Here is a 15835-nt window from a genome sequence, read left to right as displayed (position 1 = left end):
CCTAGGGGCCAGAATTAAAAACGTCTGATTAGCTTCAGATGTAGAGCTCGGGGTACCCGATCCCAGGCAAACTCACAGAAGAGACCTGGAGATGACCGTAGGGAGTTAAGTGTTTTTTTTTTTTTTAAATGTTTACTGGACTAAGGAAATACCGTCATTTTTCTCTGCTCTCATAGATGCAAACGGCACAGGCCAACACCTTGTGTTGGGGGCGGGGCGGGGGGTGGGCAGGGAGGAAGAAAGCAATTGCTACCTTCTAATTTCCTGCCAAATGAAATACAAACTTGGCCTTGAAATGGTCCTTAAGACGGACGAGCTGGACGTTAAAATTATTAGACAATACAATTAACAAATGGGCAAAATGCACATGATAAATCTTTAGGTAAAAATAAATCAAAAATACATGACTATCGACACTACAATTACATTAACCAGGTACAAGATTTGTGTGTCCAGAGGGACTTCGCTGGAACAAAGCATGAAAAATACAAAGGCATGCATTTGTTTTGGTTGATCAACTTGGGAATTTTTTTAGAAATTATTATTCTACTTTATTTTTGTTAATATTTCCCTAATGTTGTTTGTGTTAAACATCTAAAGGGTGAAAAAAAATGGATGGGCCACAGAGAATTAACCTGCCTTTCCTAGGAAGAAGGAAGGTAGGAAGGAACAAGGGCGGTGGGGGGCTGTGCCTATGTCAGACAGATGAACCAGCGCTAAGGAACAGAGCGCCGGGGGGCCTACGTGGGATCCAAAGCAGAGCTGGGAGTCAGTGGGAAAAAAATAGATCTCCTTCTTCACATCAACCCGAAAATAAACCCAGGTAGTTGCGAAGCCCAGATGTGAGAAAGCAACACTACACTTTCATAAGAAATTCAGATAATCTGTAGTCCCTCAGGGGATGAGATGGGTCTCTTACGTATGCAAAGATCATACACTTTCAGGAAAAAAGGGACACATGTAAGAATATTAAAATTAAAAAGCGATTTTTAAGCAACAAGAGAAAATAATGTTACATTCAAGGCATAGTCTTAAAGACTCTCTGTGTGTAGTAGAAAACTGATTTACAGATTAAGAAGAAATCAATGAATTTTTTTTTAAATTAAAAAAAAATCATATTCCAGTTGTTTATTTTTCAAAGGGCAGTCTATGGGGGTGCCTGGGTGCCTCAGCCCATTAAGCATCTGACTTTTGATATTGGCACAGGTCATGATCTCAGGGTCATGGGATCAAGCCCTGAGTGTGGCTCTGTGCTGGGTGTGGAGTCTGATTAGGATCCACTCTCCACCCCTCTACCCCTCTCCCCACTCCTGGGCACACTCTCAGTCTCTCTCTCAAAATAAAAAATTAAAAAAAAAAAATTAAGAAAAGGGCAGTCTGTGGAAAGGCAACTCATGCAAGAAAAAAATCAAAGCGCTAATACACATATGGCAAAATGCTCATTCTTACTAATCAGGAAACTGTAATTTAAAAAGCACATGAAGGGGCACCTGGGAGGCTCGGGGGTTGAGCGTCTGCCTTTCGGCTCAGGGCGTGACCCCGGGGTCCTGAGATCGAGTCCTACATCGGGCTCCCTGCAGGGACCCTGCTTCTCCCTCTGCCTGTGTCTCTGCCTCTTTCTTGCTCTGTGTCTCTCATGGATAAATAAATAAAATCTTTAAAAAATAAAAAAAAAAGAAGCACTGAAGTGTCATCAGACACCTGTACGAGGCGCAATGAACAGGTGTACTGATCACAGGTGTTGAAGCCGGTGTGGAGTGGCAGCCAGTTAGAGCCCACTGGAGGGGCTGTAAGCCAATCATTTTGGAGACCAATTGGTCAAGTCTGTGGTTGAGGATGAATTTCCCTGAATTTCTCTTCTAGGAAGCTCTCTATGTGAAAACTGAGACATAGGTCCAACTTCCTCATTGTTTCCAGTGGTGTGGAAAACCAGAATGACCTAAGTGCCCATTAATTAAAAAGTAGAAAAATAAATGAACTCATAAGACATATATCATCATGGGTTGATCTTAAAAAATATGATGTTGAGTGAGAAGGACACTGAGCATATGATGCTATTTATATAACGGGAAAAACAAGCCAATCTCAGGTATTACCTATAAACATCCACGTGTCTAGAAAGAGAACGAAGACAGGGGGTGGATAATGAGCCGCTAAATCAGGAGCAGCAGCTCTGGAGGGCACCCGGCGTGCCTTGGTTGGGTCACCGTGAACAAAAGACCTTCCTCCCCGAGCCTCGGAGGGGCTCCCCCTCTCCAGCTGTCCCGAGACTCACCTGGGATGCCAGTTCCCAGAGCTGCTCCGCTCCCACGTGGGGCTCTTGTGGGGACCCAGTTCTGGGGTTCCAGCCAGGTCCTGGTCACTGCCGTCCTCCTGGTCTGTGGCCCACTTATCTTTGGATTTCATGCTGTCGTGTTGGGAATCCAGGGAGATGATGTCCGAGGGGGAGCTCACCACTCCGGAGTCTTCGGTTGTATCTTCTGATGCGAAACAGCTGCTGACGGACACCGTCTCCTCGGCCTCGGACAGCGCGGGCGGGACCCTGTCCGTGCCACAGGGACTGCTGGGCCCCGGGGGCAGGCTCACTGGACAAGATGCAAGGACAAGTCAGCAGGCACATTCCTACCCTGCTGAGCAAGAGCAAGGCCAACCTGCCTGACTCACCTGGAAGCTGGAATTCAGGGCGCTAGGAATCAAGCAAGACCCGTTCTGACCCACCAGCTCCTTCCAGAAACATTTTAACTTGGAGGAAGCCGTAGCCATATATGTGGTCAGAGCAGAACTTTCCCTCAAAAATCACATTATGGATCAGCCTCTTAGATTCTCAGGACCGTGGGCAAGCACATTTAAAAATTCAGACTAGTGACACTGGTGAATGACAATGGTGAAGGCTTTCCAGCTGACCCTGGGTTTCACTGAAGATGTTTTAAAATGAGTTCTTTTCTCTGGGAAACGAACTGGGGGGGTGGGGGTGGAAGGGGAGGTGGGCGGGGGTTGGGGGTGACTGGGTGGCGGGCACTGAGGGGGGCACTTGGCGGGATGAGCACTGGGTGTTATTCTGTATGTTGGCAAATTGAACACCAATAAAAAATAAATTCATACAAAAATAAATAAAATGAGTTCTTTTTTTTTTTTTTTAAATCATTTCCAAATAGAAACAGACTGAGAATGTTCCACACGAACATCTGAAATCTGGCCTAAAAGTCTTAACAGCACACTTTGTCGGCATCTGGCACCGCCTTCACTTTTATTTTATTTATTTTATTTACTCTCTTCCTCTCTTCATTTTGACGTGAGAGACAGGCCGATCTGGCCCAAAGGAGAGGTGATCTTGGAGGGATAAGAAAAATGAGAAAGAACCAGCAGAGAAGTGTCTTTGGTGGAGGTTCTCTGCCCTCTGAGCACTGCGTTCCTGCAGCAGAAAGAATGAGATGCCGAGGTTTGCAACCGTCAGAGCCGGACTTCCACCAAAGTGAAACAGCGGCGGGAGCGTGGAGCCACGTGGCACACCTGCCAAGCAAGCTCTTCAAAGGTGCATTAAGTCTACGAGTAGAGCGAGCCTCCAGGATCTCCGGGGTCACGGAGCTCCCCGGGCCCGGAGAAGCACAGGAGTGCGCGACTCCGGACGGGCTCCGTAGCAGGGTTGTTCTCTTTTAATTTAATGTGGACGCAGATTTGAAACTGCAGTATCTCAGCCCTGCCTGGTGAGACACGGACTGCGGGAGGGAGGAAGGACTATGCGGTGTTGCAGTTTCAGTGTATTTTGTTTTATTTATTAGTTAATCCATGTATTTAGTATTTTCATTTATTTTTATTTTTTTGGTATCTTATTTTAAAATCATTTCCTCCAGCACACAGCTGCCGGGTGCCTCACGTGAGCACGTCCATGGGCTCCCTGCACATAATCACACACGGAGAGTCAAGTGCATCCCCGTCCCCAACGTCGCCAGGGCTTTAACGGGACAGCCGACTGGCAACGTAGAATTAGCGAACCCAAAGGAGCGCCAAGGGGAACGTTCCTTGGGGGCTGGCTTATTCGAGATCCCCAACACTAAAATAAACAAAAGAACAAAAATTAAAAGAAGAAAAGAAGAAGAAGAAGAAGAAGAAGAAGAAGAAGAAGAAGAAGAAGACGACGACGACATTTCACAACAGAGCTCGGCAGTAAAGACGGGAGCACAAAGGAGGACTTGTTCGGAGGAGCTCGAATGCACAAGGCAATGTGTCCGGATGCAGTGAGGGCTTTCAGCGATACCCGCCTTCCTGCCGCGTCCTTCCTGGCTTTTGTTGCGCGGCTCTTAATGAGGGTAAACACGAAGAAACACTGGCCCGGGATTAATACGACCAGACCCTTCCTGCCAGGGCTTTGCGGACGAGTGGTCACACCTCGACGGCCGCCCTGCCCACCCAGCCGGTGACTCTGCCCCGCGCGGTCATGCCGGGGACCCCGCTCGGAGGGGCTCCCCTGCGCAGCCACCAACGGCGGCCCAGATGGCCAGGCCAGACCCTTGTTTCCTGCCTTTCCTTTTGTCACTGTCGCTGAACAAGTAGGTCAATTAAATTCACACTCTTTCTTCTATACGGTGTAGGCCGCAGTGAACGAGCATCAGGGTTTTGGGTCACGGAGACCTGTGTTCAAATCCCCGAAGAGCAGCTGAACGGCAGCCAGGGCGGGGGTCTGGAGCCCTCTGTCTCAGTTCTGTCTGGGAGGTGGGCTCAGGGGCCACCGCAGGACTGCGGCGGGGGCCCCACGGTGATGCCCACCCGCAGCGCAAGGCCCCGGTGTGTCTCCACTGCTGGGTGGCTGGGGGGGCGTGTGCCAGCTCGGAAAGGCCCTGCGATGGGAAGTGGGACACACATTTCCGGTCCAAGAGTCCGGGCAATCTGGTGACACCCAGCTTAGGAGGGGACAGACAGGAGGACGGGCAGCCGTATGCTAATGCCAACCCCAGGTGTGTGTGCACAGGGCCCCGTGGGTGGCTGCTCAGAAGCAGGTGAGCGCACAGCAGGCACCAGACAGGTGCTCAGCCCAGCCCCGGGCCCCCCTTCCCACCGCAGCCGTCACCACTGGAAGGTAAAGCGGGAGCAGGGGCTCTGCTCCCCGAAGCCCACCTCTTAACCAGCCCCTCAGGGAGGCTTTGGGACAACGTGCAGCTCCGAGGTTCTCTGGGCGCACGCATGCCCTGGAAACTCCGAAGGCACCCCTGGCCGAGGACAGGGGACCCCAAGCCTGCCCCACCCCCTTTTTTCCCAGTTATGAGACCCAGAATGCCAGTCTGGGCTGACTTCGGATCCTTCAGAAGTTGGGAGCGGGGGGGGGGGGGGGGGGGGGGGGGGGGGGAGGGGCAGTTAAAAGTCACTGCTCTAAATTAAGCCAACTGCAAACCGAGGTGGATGAGGTGTGAGAAGTCTATATTGAGCGTGTACGTGCGAAGCCACTTCAGCGACCTATGGGCAAGTCTGCAGCTACCGGCGCCCCCTCTTGCCCACACGAGCCCTCCCCTTCCCACAGGTGGCCTTCCCGGGGCCTCAGCAACTGCATCCTTGAGCCCACTCGGCAGGTGTTCTGAGCCCGCCCCCCCCATCCCACCCATGCAGCACACGCGGGGGCAGGAGCAGGTGGCCGTGGCCCCACTCTCAGGAGGGTGATCACGCAGGCCTCGGGAGGACAAGCGCATCGACACCCCGGGGAGAAGCAACGGGAGCCCTGCCACCCGCAGCAGGTGGTGGGGACGCGTCGGCCAGGACGGGAGGCCAGAAGGGCCGCAGGGATGTGCGCACCAGCCCCGGGACAGGCCGGCGAGACAGCCGCGCGCCGAGGACTCGGACTCGTGCGGGCACCTTCCTGGGGGAGCTGTCAAGGGCCGCACGGATTTGGAGGTAGAAGGGGACGTTCCCGCGAGGCTCCAGCCTGGCTTGGTGTGGTTCTCACGTCTGTCTGCAGCCGCCGGGGTCAGTCTGACAACCTTCGCTGGGAGTCAGATGTCCCCACCTCCTGGCCCTGCTCCAACTTCACGTCCTCCCTCTGCTGGCCTGGTTCCTGCCATTAACCCCGAGAGCTGGAACGGGTTTGGACAATTTCTGAGTAAGATAATGGTGCACGAGACTTGTGTTTTTATTTTTTTTTTTTTTACCCAACACACAGGAGCCCGAAACCTAAGAGCTCGGAGCTGCTTTGGCTGCTTTGGCCAGCAGGAGGCTGGGGCCCTCTAGATCCTTCTGGGAGCCCCTCACGTCCCTCGCTTAGCCCCTGATTCCATGAAGCCAGGGGCCAGGGGACCCCAGCCCGAAGCCTGGGGGCAGCACAGAAAGGGCTGGATTCAGAGCCCAAATCTCACATTCAGGTCCAAGCTCTGGCCCGGAACCGGGCACAGCCTCTCCTCTTTCTGGAAAATGAGCGCGGGGGTCCTGCTCGGCTCTGAGATCCCCGCTAGATTCCCAATATTACCGTCCTCGGAATCGCAAGTCAGGGGCATGGTGCAAAGCTGCTTCGCACAGTTCACTGGAGACTAATTAGGAGGCAGAACAGCAATGCAGCATTGTCCACGTCCCTCCTGCCACCTTCCGTACGCCCTAAAAGTGTAGCTCATGGTTTTTTTTTTTTTAATTTTATTTATTCATTCATGAGAGACACACAGAGAGGCAGAGATGCAGGCAGAGGGAGAAGCAGGCTCCCTGCAGGGAGCCCGATGCAGGACTCGATCCTGGGACTCCGGGATCATGACCTGAGTGGAAGGCAGATGCTCAACCACTGAGCCACCCAGGGATCCTGATATCAGGATTTTTGAGTGAATTAATCCGTTGGAAAGTTTGCTTTTCTCTTAAGGCATGAACAGCCTTTTTGAGCCAAAAAGTTATCATTGTAGGATTTTTCCACCCGAATTTTATCATCTCATGGTTCAAGAGCCATTCAATCTAAATGAGAGCTTCAGGAAATTTCTGTAGCCAAGACATAAAGAAGGAAGCACTAACCTAAGGTGCCCCCCCATTCCTCAAGGTGAACACCATCAGGCTCCGTTCAATTCCAGTTTCACGGGGTTTGTCTCTTCCAAAGTCACCGAAGAAGATTTCAAACAAGAAGTGTAAGGATCTTCCAAGGACTTTCGTAATAGATTCGTTTTTGAATGATTTTATTAAATGCAAATGAAAGCTCTCGATATTGCTAGGATATTGCTCGGCTGTCGGTCATTACCAGGGGAGATTTCTCAAGGGTCACTCCCACTGCTTTCACAGGACCCGAGAGAATGTCTCACGGAAAGGAGTCTTCCGGGGCACCTGGGGGGCTAGTGGTTGAGCGTCTCCCTTCAGCTCAGGGCGTGACCCTGGGGTCCCGGGATCGAGTCCCGCGTCAGGCTCCCTCCAGGGAGCCTGCTTCTCCCTCTGCCTGTGTCCCTGCCTCTCTCTGTGTGTGTCTCATGAATAAATAAATAAAATCTTTTTTTTTTTTTTAAATGAGTCTTCCCCATCTCATGCTGTAGCCTGAGGTTTCGGACCCTGCCACTCACAGCCCATAAATGATGGTCACCCTTCGTATCCACCTGCTTTTGGTTCCCTATGTTCTAGGTACTGGGAATAAAGGGAAAAATAAGGGAGAGACTGGCAAAGTGCTCCCGGACCAGTGGGGTGAACCAATAGGGGCATGTCAATAATTTCTGTCCATGTACATCCCCCAATAGTTTTGAACCACTCTGAACCCCTGACATTTTCAATGGACACCTGAAAATTTCATCATGAGTTCAATGGGTTGCATCAATGGATGTAATTTCTACTGCATTGTAAATATTAATATTTAAAAAAAATATTAAAAAATTAAAATATTGTATTTCTACTGCATTGTAAAAATTTAATATTTAAGAGAGAGAGAGAGAGCATGAGTGGGAGATGAGTTGGGGACAGGCAGAGAGAGCAGCAGAGCCCTCAACGTGGGGCTCGATCTCACGACCCTGAGGTCATGACCCGAGCTGAAATAGAGTCGGACAATTCAGAGCTGACTGCTCCACCCAGGTGCCACAAGAATGTAGTCATTTTAAAATATAATCAAAGGCATCCGATGTGACAGTATTTTGATGCCCAGAAGTCTCCATGTAAAAAGCGGTGAGCAAATTCTTCTTTAACAGGCAGTCTTGGGGCCCTGGGGGCTCAGCGGCCGAGCATCTGCCTTGGGCTCAGGGGGTCCCGGGATCGAGTCCCGCATCGGGCTCCCCGCATGGAGCCTGCTTCTCCCTCTCCTGCGTCTCTGTCTCTCTCTCTCTGTCTCTCAGGAATTAAAAAAAAAAAAAATCTAACAGGCAGTGTTTTAGAGTGTCTCATTTTTCTTGAACTAATTTCTATTCTACGACCCCACAGCCTCTCATCCTAATTGAACTACTCCACACTTGAGAGTGTTTTTATTTATGCAGATTTCTCTGTATAAAATACGTATATAAATTAAAATTTAATTTTTATTTCCTCTCACTGTAGCAGGGCGGCGTTAAAATTCTTTTCCTACGCTGAGTGGTCATGGCTGTGAGAATGAAAAGCGAACAGTCAAGAGAAACCGCATAAATATTTTAGAAATTTTGACACTTATTAAACAGAAGCATAGAACTTCATCAAAAGTGCACCTCACCGTGAGCTAAATGAGGCTTGTTTCAATTAATTCCTTTAAAATGACTGGATTATTTATCGTGAGCACAAGGGAGGGTTTGGCCTAAGTGGCAGCTCCTATTTTTCATTCTTAGTGATACGAAGCACCGGACAGCCGCCTTGTTCACATAAGTAGAGGTCAATGAAGCTTTTAAACTTCTCCTCTGCTATCTACTATACATACATATAAACTTGACGTGTCACCAAATGTGTGCTTAATGAACTATGATCCAATGACTCCATTAGATTCTTTGTCAGTTTGGGTGGAAAGGAGACTTGGAAATCAGCTGATGCTCAAAAGGATCCGCTGCCGAGTCCTTTGACTTCTTACCTGCTCATCCCTCCACCGAGAATTCCCTTTGTCCTTTTGCCAGGCGTCGGGAATAGGTCTGCACACCCCAGGGAACTGCACCCAGGGGGGATTCCCGATGGCTGCGTGCTACGCCCGGCTTCTGCAAAGCGGGAGAAAGGCATTCCCACAGGTGCGGTCCGGGGGATGCTGGCACTAGGGCTGCCCCTGGCGAATCCTCGGGCGCCTCACTTGTAAGAACAAACATGCAGACACATGACCCCTGGGAGTGGATTTCCTTGGAAAGCCTTCCCAGGGAAATGCCTCCCCCCTGGTGAAACCCACCGACACCCACAACACGAGTCCGTCGTTCAAGAGCCGGGAGCACACGGAGAATGTCGCAGGAGGACAGAAGTGGGGTGGCTCCTTCTCGCTGGAGGGCACGCGGAAGCGACCAGAGAACAGGGTCTCGAAGCAAGCGTGGCGTGGGCAGGTGGAAGACAGAAGGATCAACGAGTGTGCAGAAGCACGGACATCTGAGGCTGAACGGGAAATGCCAGGTCCTGCTGGAGGTGGTTGGGCGCTAGGGTGTCTCATGTGCTGCGTGGGCTGGTGTCCCTGTGTGGGCCCGCGTGTGCAAATGTTCAGGGGGAGGACAGGGGAGAGGCTGGAGGTGGAGGAGACCCTGCGTCACGTGGTCTGACTGGTGGCCCTAGTCCTGCCTCCTTTCTTTCCCCCTCATTAATCCCGTAGGTAGTTTGCTCCAAAGTGCAGGCACTCATTGCCCCACAGACCAGGCCTCGCAAAGATACTGCAGGATGCGGACAATAGTACGGCCAGCTCACTCTAGGGCATTATTACACACACACACACACACGCATACATGCACACATTCACACACACTTTTCTTCAAGAAGGCAGGATAACGAAGAACTCGGAGGCACCTATGACTCTAAAAGAGACCTGGATTCTCTTAAGACTCAAGTAACATATTCTCAGTATCAATCAACCCCTATTTCTCTAGAGCCTAATCTTAGAATCCTGACGTGCCCAGAGAACTGGGCAGAGAAAATTTCCACATCCACCGCGGTAAGGCAGGGCTGTGTCGCCATCACTGTTCTGCTAAGACAGACACAGGCAACAGATGCTGCTTTTGGGTCTCCAGCTCTGTCCCCCTCCCCGTTGGTGCCAAATGAATCCTGTCTTCCTATGGCTAACCTATTTCTCAACATCTGGGTGAATCTGACAACTGCCCCTACCTACCCCTGGCCATGAGGAGTTGGCATGAGATGAACCAAAATCTAGCCAATTTAAACCGTGCACCCAATGGGAGGGCTCAAGGAGCGTGTGTGTCCTAGGCTAGACAAATCAAGGCCCGTCCTCTGGACCTTCCCACCAGAGCTCCTGGGGAAGGTGGTCTCACTGGGCTGGTGTCCCGGAGGAATGGCAATCATTTGGATTAGCACACGGAGAGCGTTTGTCTACAAAAGGGAGAAAAACACAATCCTAAGACAGTAATTGGGTGCAGGGACTCAGCCGTGACCATAATGAGGATTCATCTCTTGGAATTCCCAGTTATGTGAGCCAAAAAAACTCCCACAAAGACTCATTTTTCTTGACTAGTTCAAGTCATGTTTCTGTCTCTTAGAACTAAAGAATCCTGTTTAATCAATGTGTAAGTTGTCCTGATGCTTTCATTAATATGCCTGCCTTTTTATTAAACATAAGTATTGTAATGTCAACTATATTTGCCATAAACATTAGCTATATTGATAAGCTTATTAATGCATTAACTGGAAAGAGCAAATATACAACTCAAACATATACAGATTAATTATAATAAGTAGAGTACGTAAATATAAAATATAAATTTAAAATACACATCTATTTGGCATTATGGGGCTTCCATTACAGGGACTTGTATGAAATGAGATGGTTGCGCATCACATGGTTCTCTTTTCTAGATTTATTTTCCATTATTTGGATTACACATTTCAGTAGTTGTATTTTCAGGACAATCCAGCTTGGGTCCAGTTTACTCACTGGGCCCTCTTGTGTGTGAAGGCTGTCTTCATTTAACCTGCCTCCGTGACCATCAGTATGGCTAAATCGAAGCAAGATTCAGGTCACAATCCTCCTTCAAGACTGTATTCTCGGTTCCTACTTTTCTGGCATCTTGCCTCGCAGAGGAGAACTTGAATATACGGTTCTTTCTAGCTATATATAAGCTTACCAGCGCGTAAGAGTTTTCTCTTTATCTGTGAATGTCAAAAATTTCACCAAAATGTGTCTGTATTTAATTTTTGAGAACTTTTGGATGTTCTTGTATTCATTTATTTTTCAGATACATACCTTCAGAAATACCCTGCTCTTGTTTTATGTATGTGATACTCTATTACAATTCTCTGAAGCAATGACCAAAAAATATATATATTTAAAGTTCTATTCTGTTTCCTAAAAAACACTACTTCCCTTGGGGTTAGTGCTTCTGATCAGTTTGTTGTCCCACCTTCATGCATTAGGGAAAACATCGTTTAGTGATTTTTGACTGCTTTCTTTTTTTATTTTAAAGACTATTTATTTTAGAGAGACCGAAAGAGAGAGAGAGAGAGAATGCAAGTAGCAGGAGAAGCAGTGGGGTAGAGAAAGGAGGTGGGAATAAAGAATTTCAAGCGGATTCCACATCGAGTGTGGAGCCTGACACAGGGCTCGATCTCATGACCTGAGCCAAACCCAAGAGTCAGACACTTAACCAACTGAGCCGCCCAGGCGCCCCTCCTGACTGCTTTCAAGTGTTTAAGTGAGGGTGTCAGTAGCAGACGAGAGTGGATTTCTTTCACACGCATGGACATCACGACTGACACCCTCATTTAAACACATGAAGGTCCTATCATGGTAGCTGGATGTGGACACTCTGCCCTGTTCAGCTGGATAACATCTCCCTCCCTCCCGTTTAGTCCAGTGCCCTCTGCAGTGTGGATGTTGTTCCTCCTATTTTGCAAATTACAAAAGAAGCCTCAGCCACCACATCATCTCATCTATCCCTGACGGTACACATTGCAGAAAGTTACTGTGCCAGGCCCGTTAAAGGGGCAAGCCTGTTCAAAAACCGCACAAAATCACGTGTTAGCCAAGAGCCAAATTAAGGTTCTTTCACCAAGAAATAAATTTTACAGAGACTCCCTACCTGTAAACTGTTCTAAGCGAAAAGATTTTCTTCCACATTCTAAGGAACGGATCTTGGCTCCCTTTGTCCCGGGATTTCAGTATATTCTAAACTACTTTTGAGGAAAAAAGCTCAGTCCTTTCTTAAATACGTATTTCTGGGGCCTCACCTCCGAAGGACGTGTACACGTCATGCTGGCAAGAACAAAGCTGAGGGTTTGGTTTTCATCATCAAAACAGAAACCCTGTCTCCAGGTAGTCTAGAGTATTAAAGCACATGAATCGCATTTAATCAACACCTCCGAAAACTGGATGTTCAGGGACTTTCCAAGTTGCCAAGGGACTCGATTTTGAATTGACTCTGAGTCAGAAGCGAAGGTGAGTCATCTGGCGTTTCAGAGAGGCGATCTAAGAGAACACCGCCCGTCTTCTCTGCTAGGTTCTCCCCGTCCTATCCCTTACCGCCAGAGCCCTAGGGAGCAAAATGTGTGGTCTCCTTCTGCTTAGCTTCCTGGGACACCCCGTCAGCCGCTGCTCCTCACCTAACGTTGGCATCACAGTGATCGAATGAAGGATATTTCCGCAGTCATGTCCAGAGCTGCTGTTACCGTCCGTTAGAGTACTCAGGCTTTCATCAAAGTCACTATTCTAATTTATCCTACAATTTCGATCTTCCCTTTTCCCTCTTTTGATTAAAAGAATGTGTGCCATTGGGCCAAGTGTTTTCCCTCCTCTTCACCCCGCCCCCGTCCCTTGGTTGCACCAAGACGTGGAGATCGGTGGGTACACACAAAGTTGTCACTGCAATTAAACATCTCAGTGGGTGTTTTTAATAAAAACCAAACAGAAAAAGAAAACTTTTTGTTTTATTCTTTCTGAAATGTATGTTAGATTACAAAGTTCTTTTTTTTTTTTTTTTAAGATTTATTTATTTATTCATGAGAGAGAGAGGTAGAGACCCAGGCAGAGGGAGAAGCAGGCTCCCTGCGGGGAGCCCGAGGCGGAACTCGATCCCAGGACCCCGGGGTCATGACCTGAGCCCAAGGCAGACACTCAACTGCTGAGCCCCCGGGCGTCCCCAAAGTTCTTTCTTGGTCAGTGTGACCGCTTTCTTGCTGATGCCTTCTGAGGTTCCACCATCTGTAACATCTACTAAGTATATTAGCGCGTCCAGCTGATGCGCGTGAGAATATCTATTTTTCCTCTCCGCCTTGGTGCTCGGGGCTGGGGACCTGAGGCACTCCTGTAGCCCTCGCTGCTCTCTGGGGCCTGGCTGGTTCATCAAGGGACTAAGATTTGGGGCAGCCCTCATGGCTTAGCAGTTTAGCGCCGCCTGCAGCCCAGGGCTTGATTCTGGAGCCCCGGGATCGAGTCCCACATCAGGCTCCCTGCATGGAGCCTGCTTCTCCCTCTGCCTGTGTCTCTGCCTCTCTCTCTGTGTGTGTCTCTAATACATAAATAAATACATCTTAAAAAAAAAAAAAGAGAGAGAGACTAAGGTTTGGGCACTTGGGTGGCTCAGTCGGATGAGTGTCTGACTCTTGGCTTAGACTCGGGCCATGGGCTCAAGTCCCGCATCGGGCTCTGCGCTCAGCATGGAGTCTGCATGTTCCCCACTGGGGCGATGGGGGGACAAGTCTGCTTTTCCCCCACTCGCTGTCTTTCAAATAAATAAACAAACAAATAAATAAATAAAATCTTAAAAACAAAAGAGACTAAGGTGTTTCTGTTGAATAGAGGCTACTGTAATGCTTTCCCCCCACCCTGGACTACGGAGAAAGGCTCTGAATTTTGGGTCCTCTTGCCCTTCTATGCTGTGACTCGCCCTCACTTTCAGGCCCCCACGATTTCCTTTACTCTCCTGCCAGCTCAGCTATGCTTTTAAAATGATGATCATTATGTGAGATCCAGCGCCTGGAGACGCTCTGTAGCAGAAGGGGTTTAGGGGGCCTTCCTCTCCGTCCTGCTGGTGACGTGAGGAACCTCAACTTATCACCTTGGAGTGTGTTTCCCACTCACAGTCTTTGTCTCAGCTGTGTCCCCGCCATCCAGGCTCAAAACCCTTCCTCCCTTCAGAGCAGACGCCTCAAGAGGTGTGGCTGGGAGAGTGGCCGCAGGCAGACGGAAAAGCAAGAGAGACCCCTTGCAAAGCACTGGCTCCGGAAGGTTCCACCGGGCGAAGCCACTGAGTATCTGATCTCAGGGTTGACCACCCCAAGCACTAACAGGTGCTTGTTTCGAGAGAGGGTCCCTAAAATAACTTTTAGAGATTCAAACAACACTAACCCGCCGTCGAAAGCGCATCCTTAGGACTTGTAACGGCGTCACCTCCTGTCCCGTTAGGAAACAGTCACGGTCGTTTTCAGCCTCGTCCTAGGTCACCAGGCGGCACAGTCAGTAAAGTTAAATGTGTCACACGCAAACCACCCGTCTCACGCACTACGACGGCAGCCCCAAGTACCTTGGCCTTTTTGCCCCAAAACCCACTGACACCAAAAATAACCTCCCTGGAGACGCCCAGGCTCCAGCCTCAGTTGTCAGGATCTGCTGCCCTGATTCCGACTTGGACGCCGCCGCCCCCATGGCGTCCTATGTTCACCCCATCTCTTCCATCCCACTTGGGCTTAGTGACGCTCCCCCTACAACTGCGCCTTACCAGACTTTTTCTATTAAAATCCTTTTGAGTTTTAAGCTAAAACTTCTATTTTTTCCCTAGTGGTATTCAAACAATTGGGAAAAACAAAAACAAAAACAAAAACAAAAAAACAACAACTAAAACCACTCATCCCCAGGATGACGTTACAGTTCGGGTGCTCTCCTTCTGGTCTTTATTTTTAAAGATGTTTTTATGATAAATTTATTATAAAATTTCTTTTTTTTTAAAGGTTTTTATTTACTTATTTGAGGTGGAGTGAGTGAGCGAGAGAGAGAGCGAGCGCATGAGTGGGGAAGAGGCAAAGGGGGAAAAGAGACACAGCGGGGCCTGACTTAGGATTCGATCCCAGGACCCTGAGATCACAACCTGAGCCAAAATCAAGAATTAGACACTTAACCCACTGAGCCACCCAGACGCCCCTGGGTAGGAAAACTTCTTCAATATGTGAAGAAAAGCAGATACGTCCCCCTATTTGTGTTTATATTCAGCCCTGACTGTGCACGATCCCTATTTCCCTCCTACATCCTTGGTGTCCCTTCGAGCAACTACGGTGCCGACTCAGAGGTGGCCTCGAGCAAATTAGTGCTGCCGTCTGACCCTGTCACCTGCAGATGAGAAGAATCACAACCCCTCATTCGAGGACCCACCGTGGGGACCAGACGCCGCTGCGCAGGCACACAGTGAGGACAGTGCCTGGACGTCCCGAAGGCTCCCTCCATCACCATGAGGCTGCGGTTATTCTGACCCCTCAGTCTACAGCGATTGTCGGGACTCGGTGTCTCCCCAAAGTGCCAAATCCAAGAGCCACCCTGACAGCAACTGCAGTCTGAAGGCTCAGAAGCACCGTCCCCCCCACCTCCACCACGGGAAGGGCACATGTTCAAGCCCCAGGTCCAGGAGTGTGGGAAGCCAGCACAGGAGGAGGTCCCTGGAGCGGGGCCACCGCTGTCACAGGTGCCCTAGCGTCAGGCTGAGGGCCCCCAGCCCACCCGGCCTCCACTGAGAGTCTCTGTCTACGTTGAGCCACCTGGCCGTGGGGACGGCTCGCCCTGGCGTCTCAGTTCCACCGCGGAGGGCAGGACGCTGGCCCAATGAGGTGA

General features: G+C 49.7%; 1 protein-coding gene across 6 annotated transcripts in view; it reads right to left on the bottom strand.

Annotated features, from left to right (window-relative positions):
- Positions 1–15835, bottom strand: part of COBL (cordon-bleu WH2 repeat protein) — a 247739-nt gene that overhangs the window by 26102 nt on the left and 205802 nt on the right. For all 6 annotated transcript variants that reach the window (XM_072760092.1, XM_072760091.1, XM_072760095.1 and 3 more), the window contains one exon: positions 2276–2585. In XM_072760092.1, coding sequence (XP_072616193.1) covers positions 2276–2585 — 310 coding nt within the window. The remainder of the gene's footprint in view (positions 1–2275; positions 2586–15835) is intronic.

The sequence above is a fragment of the Vulpes vulpes genome, chromosome 5 (assembly GCF_048418805.1).
Source record: "Vulpes vulpes isolate BD-2025 chromosome 5, VulVul3, whole genome shotgun sequence".
Classification (NCBI taxonomy): Eukaryota; Metazoa; Chordata; class Mammalia; order Carnivora; family Canidae; genus Vulpes; species Vulpes vulpes.
This window is presented reverse-complemented; position numbering and strand designations above follow the sequence as displayed.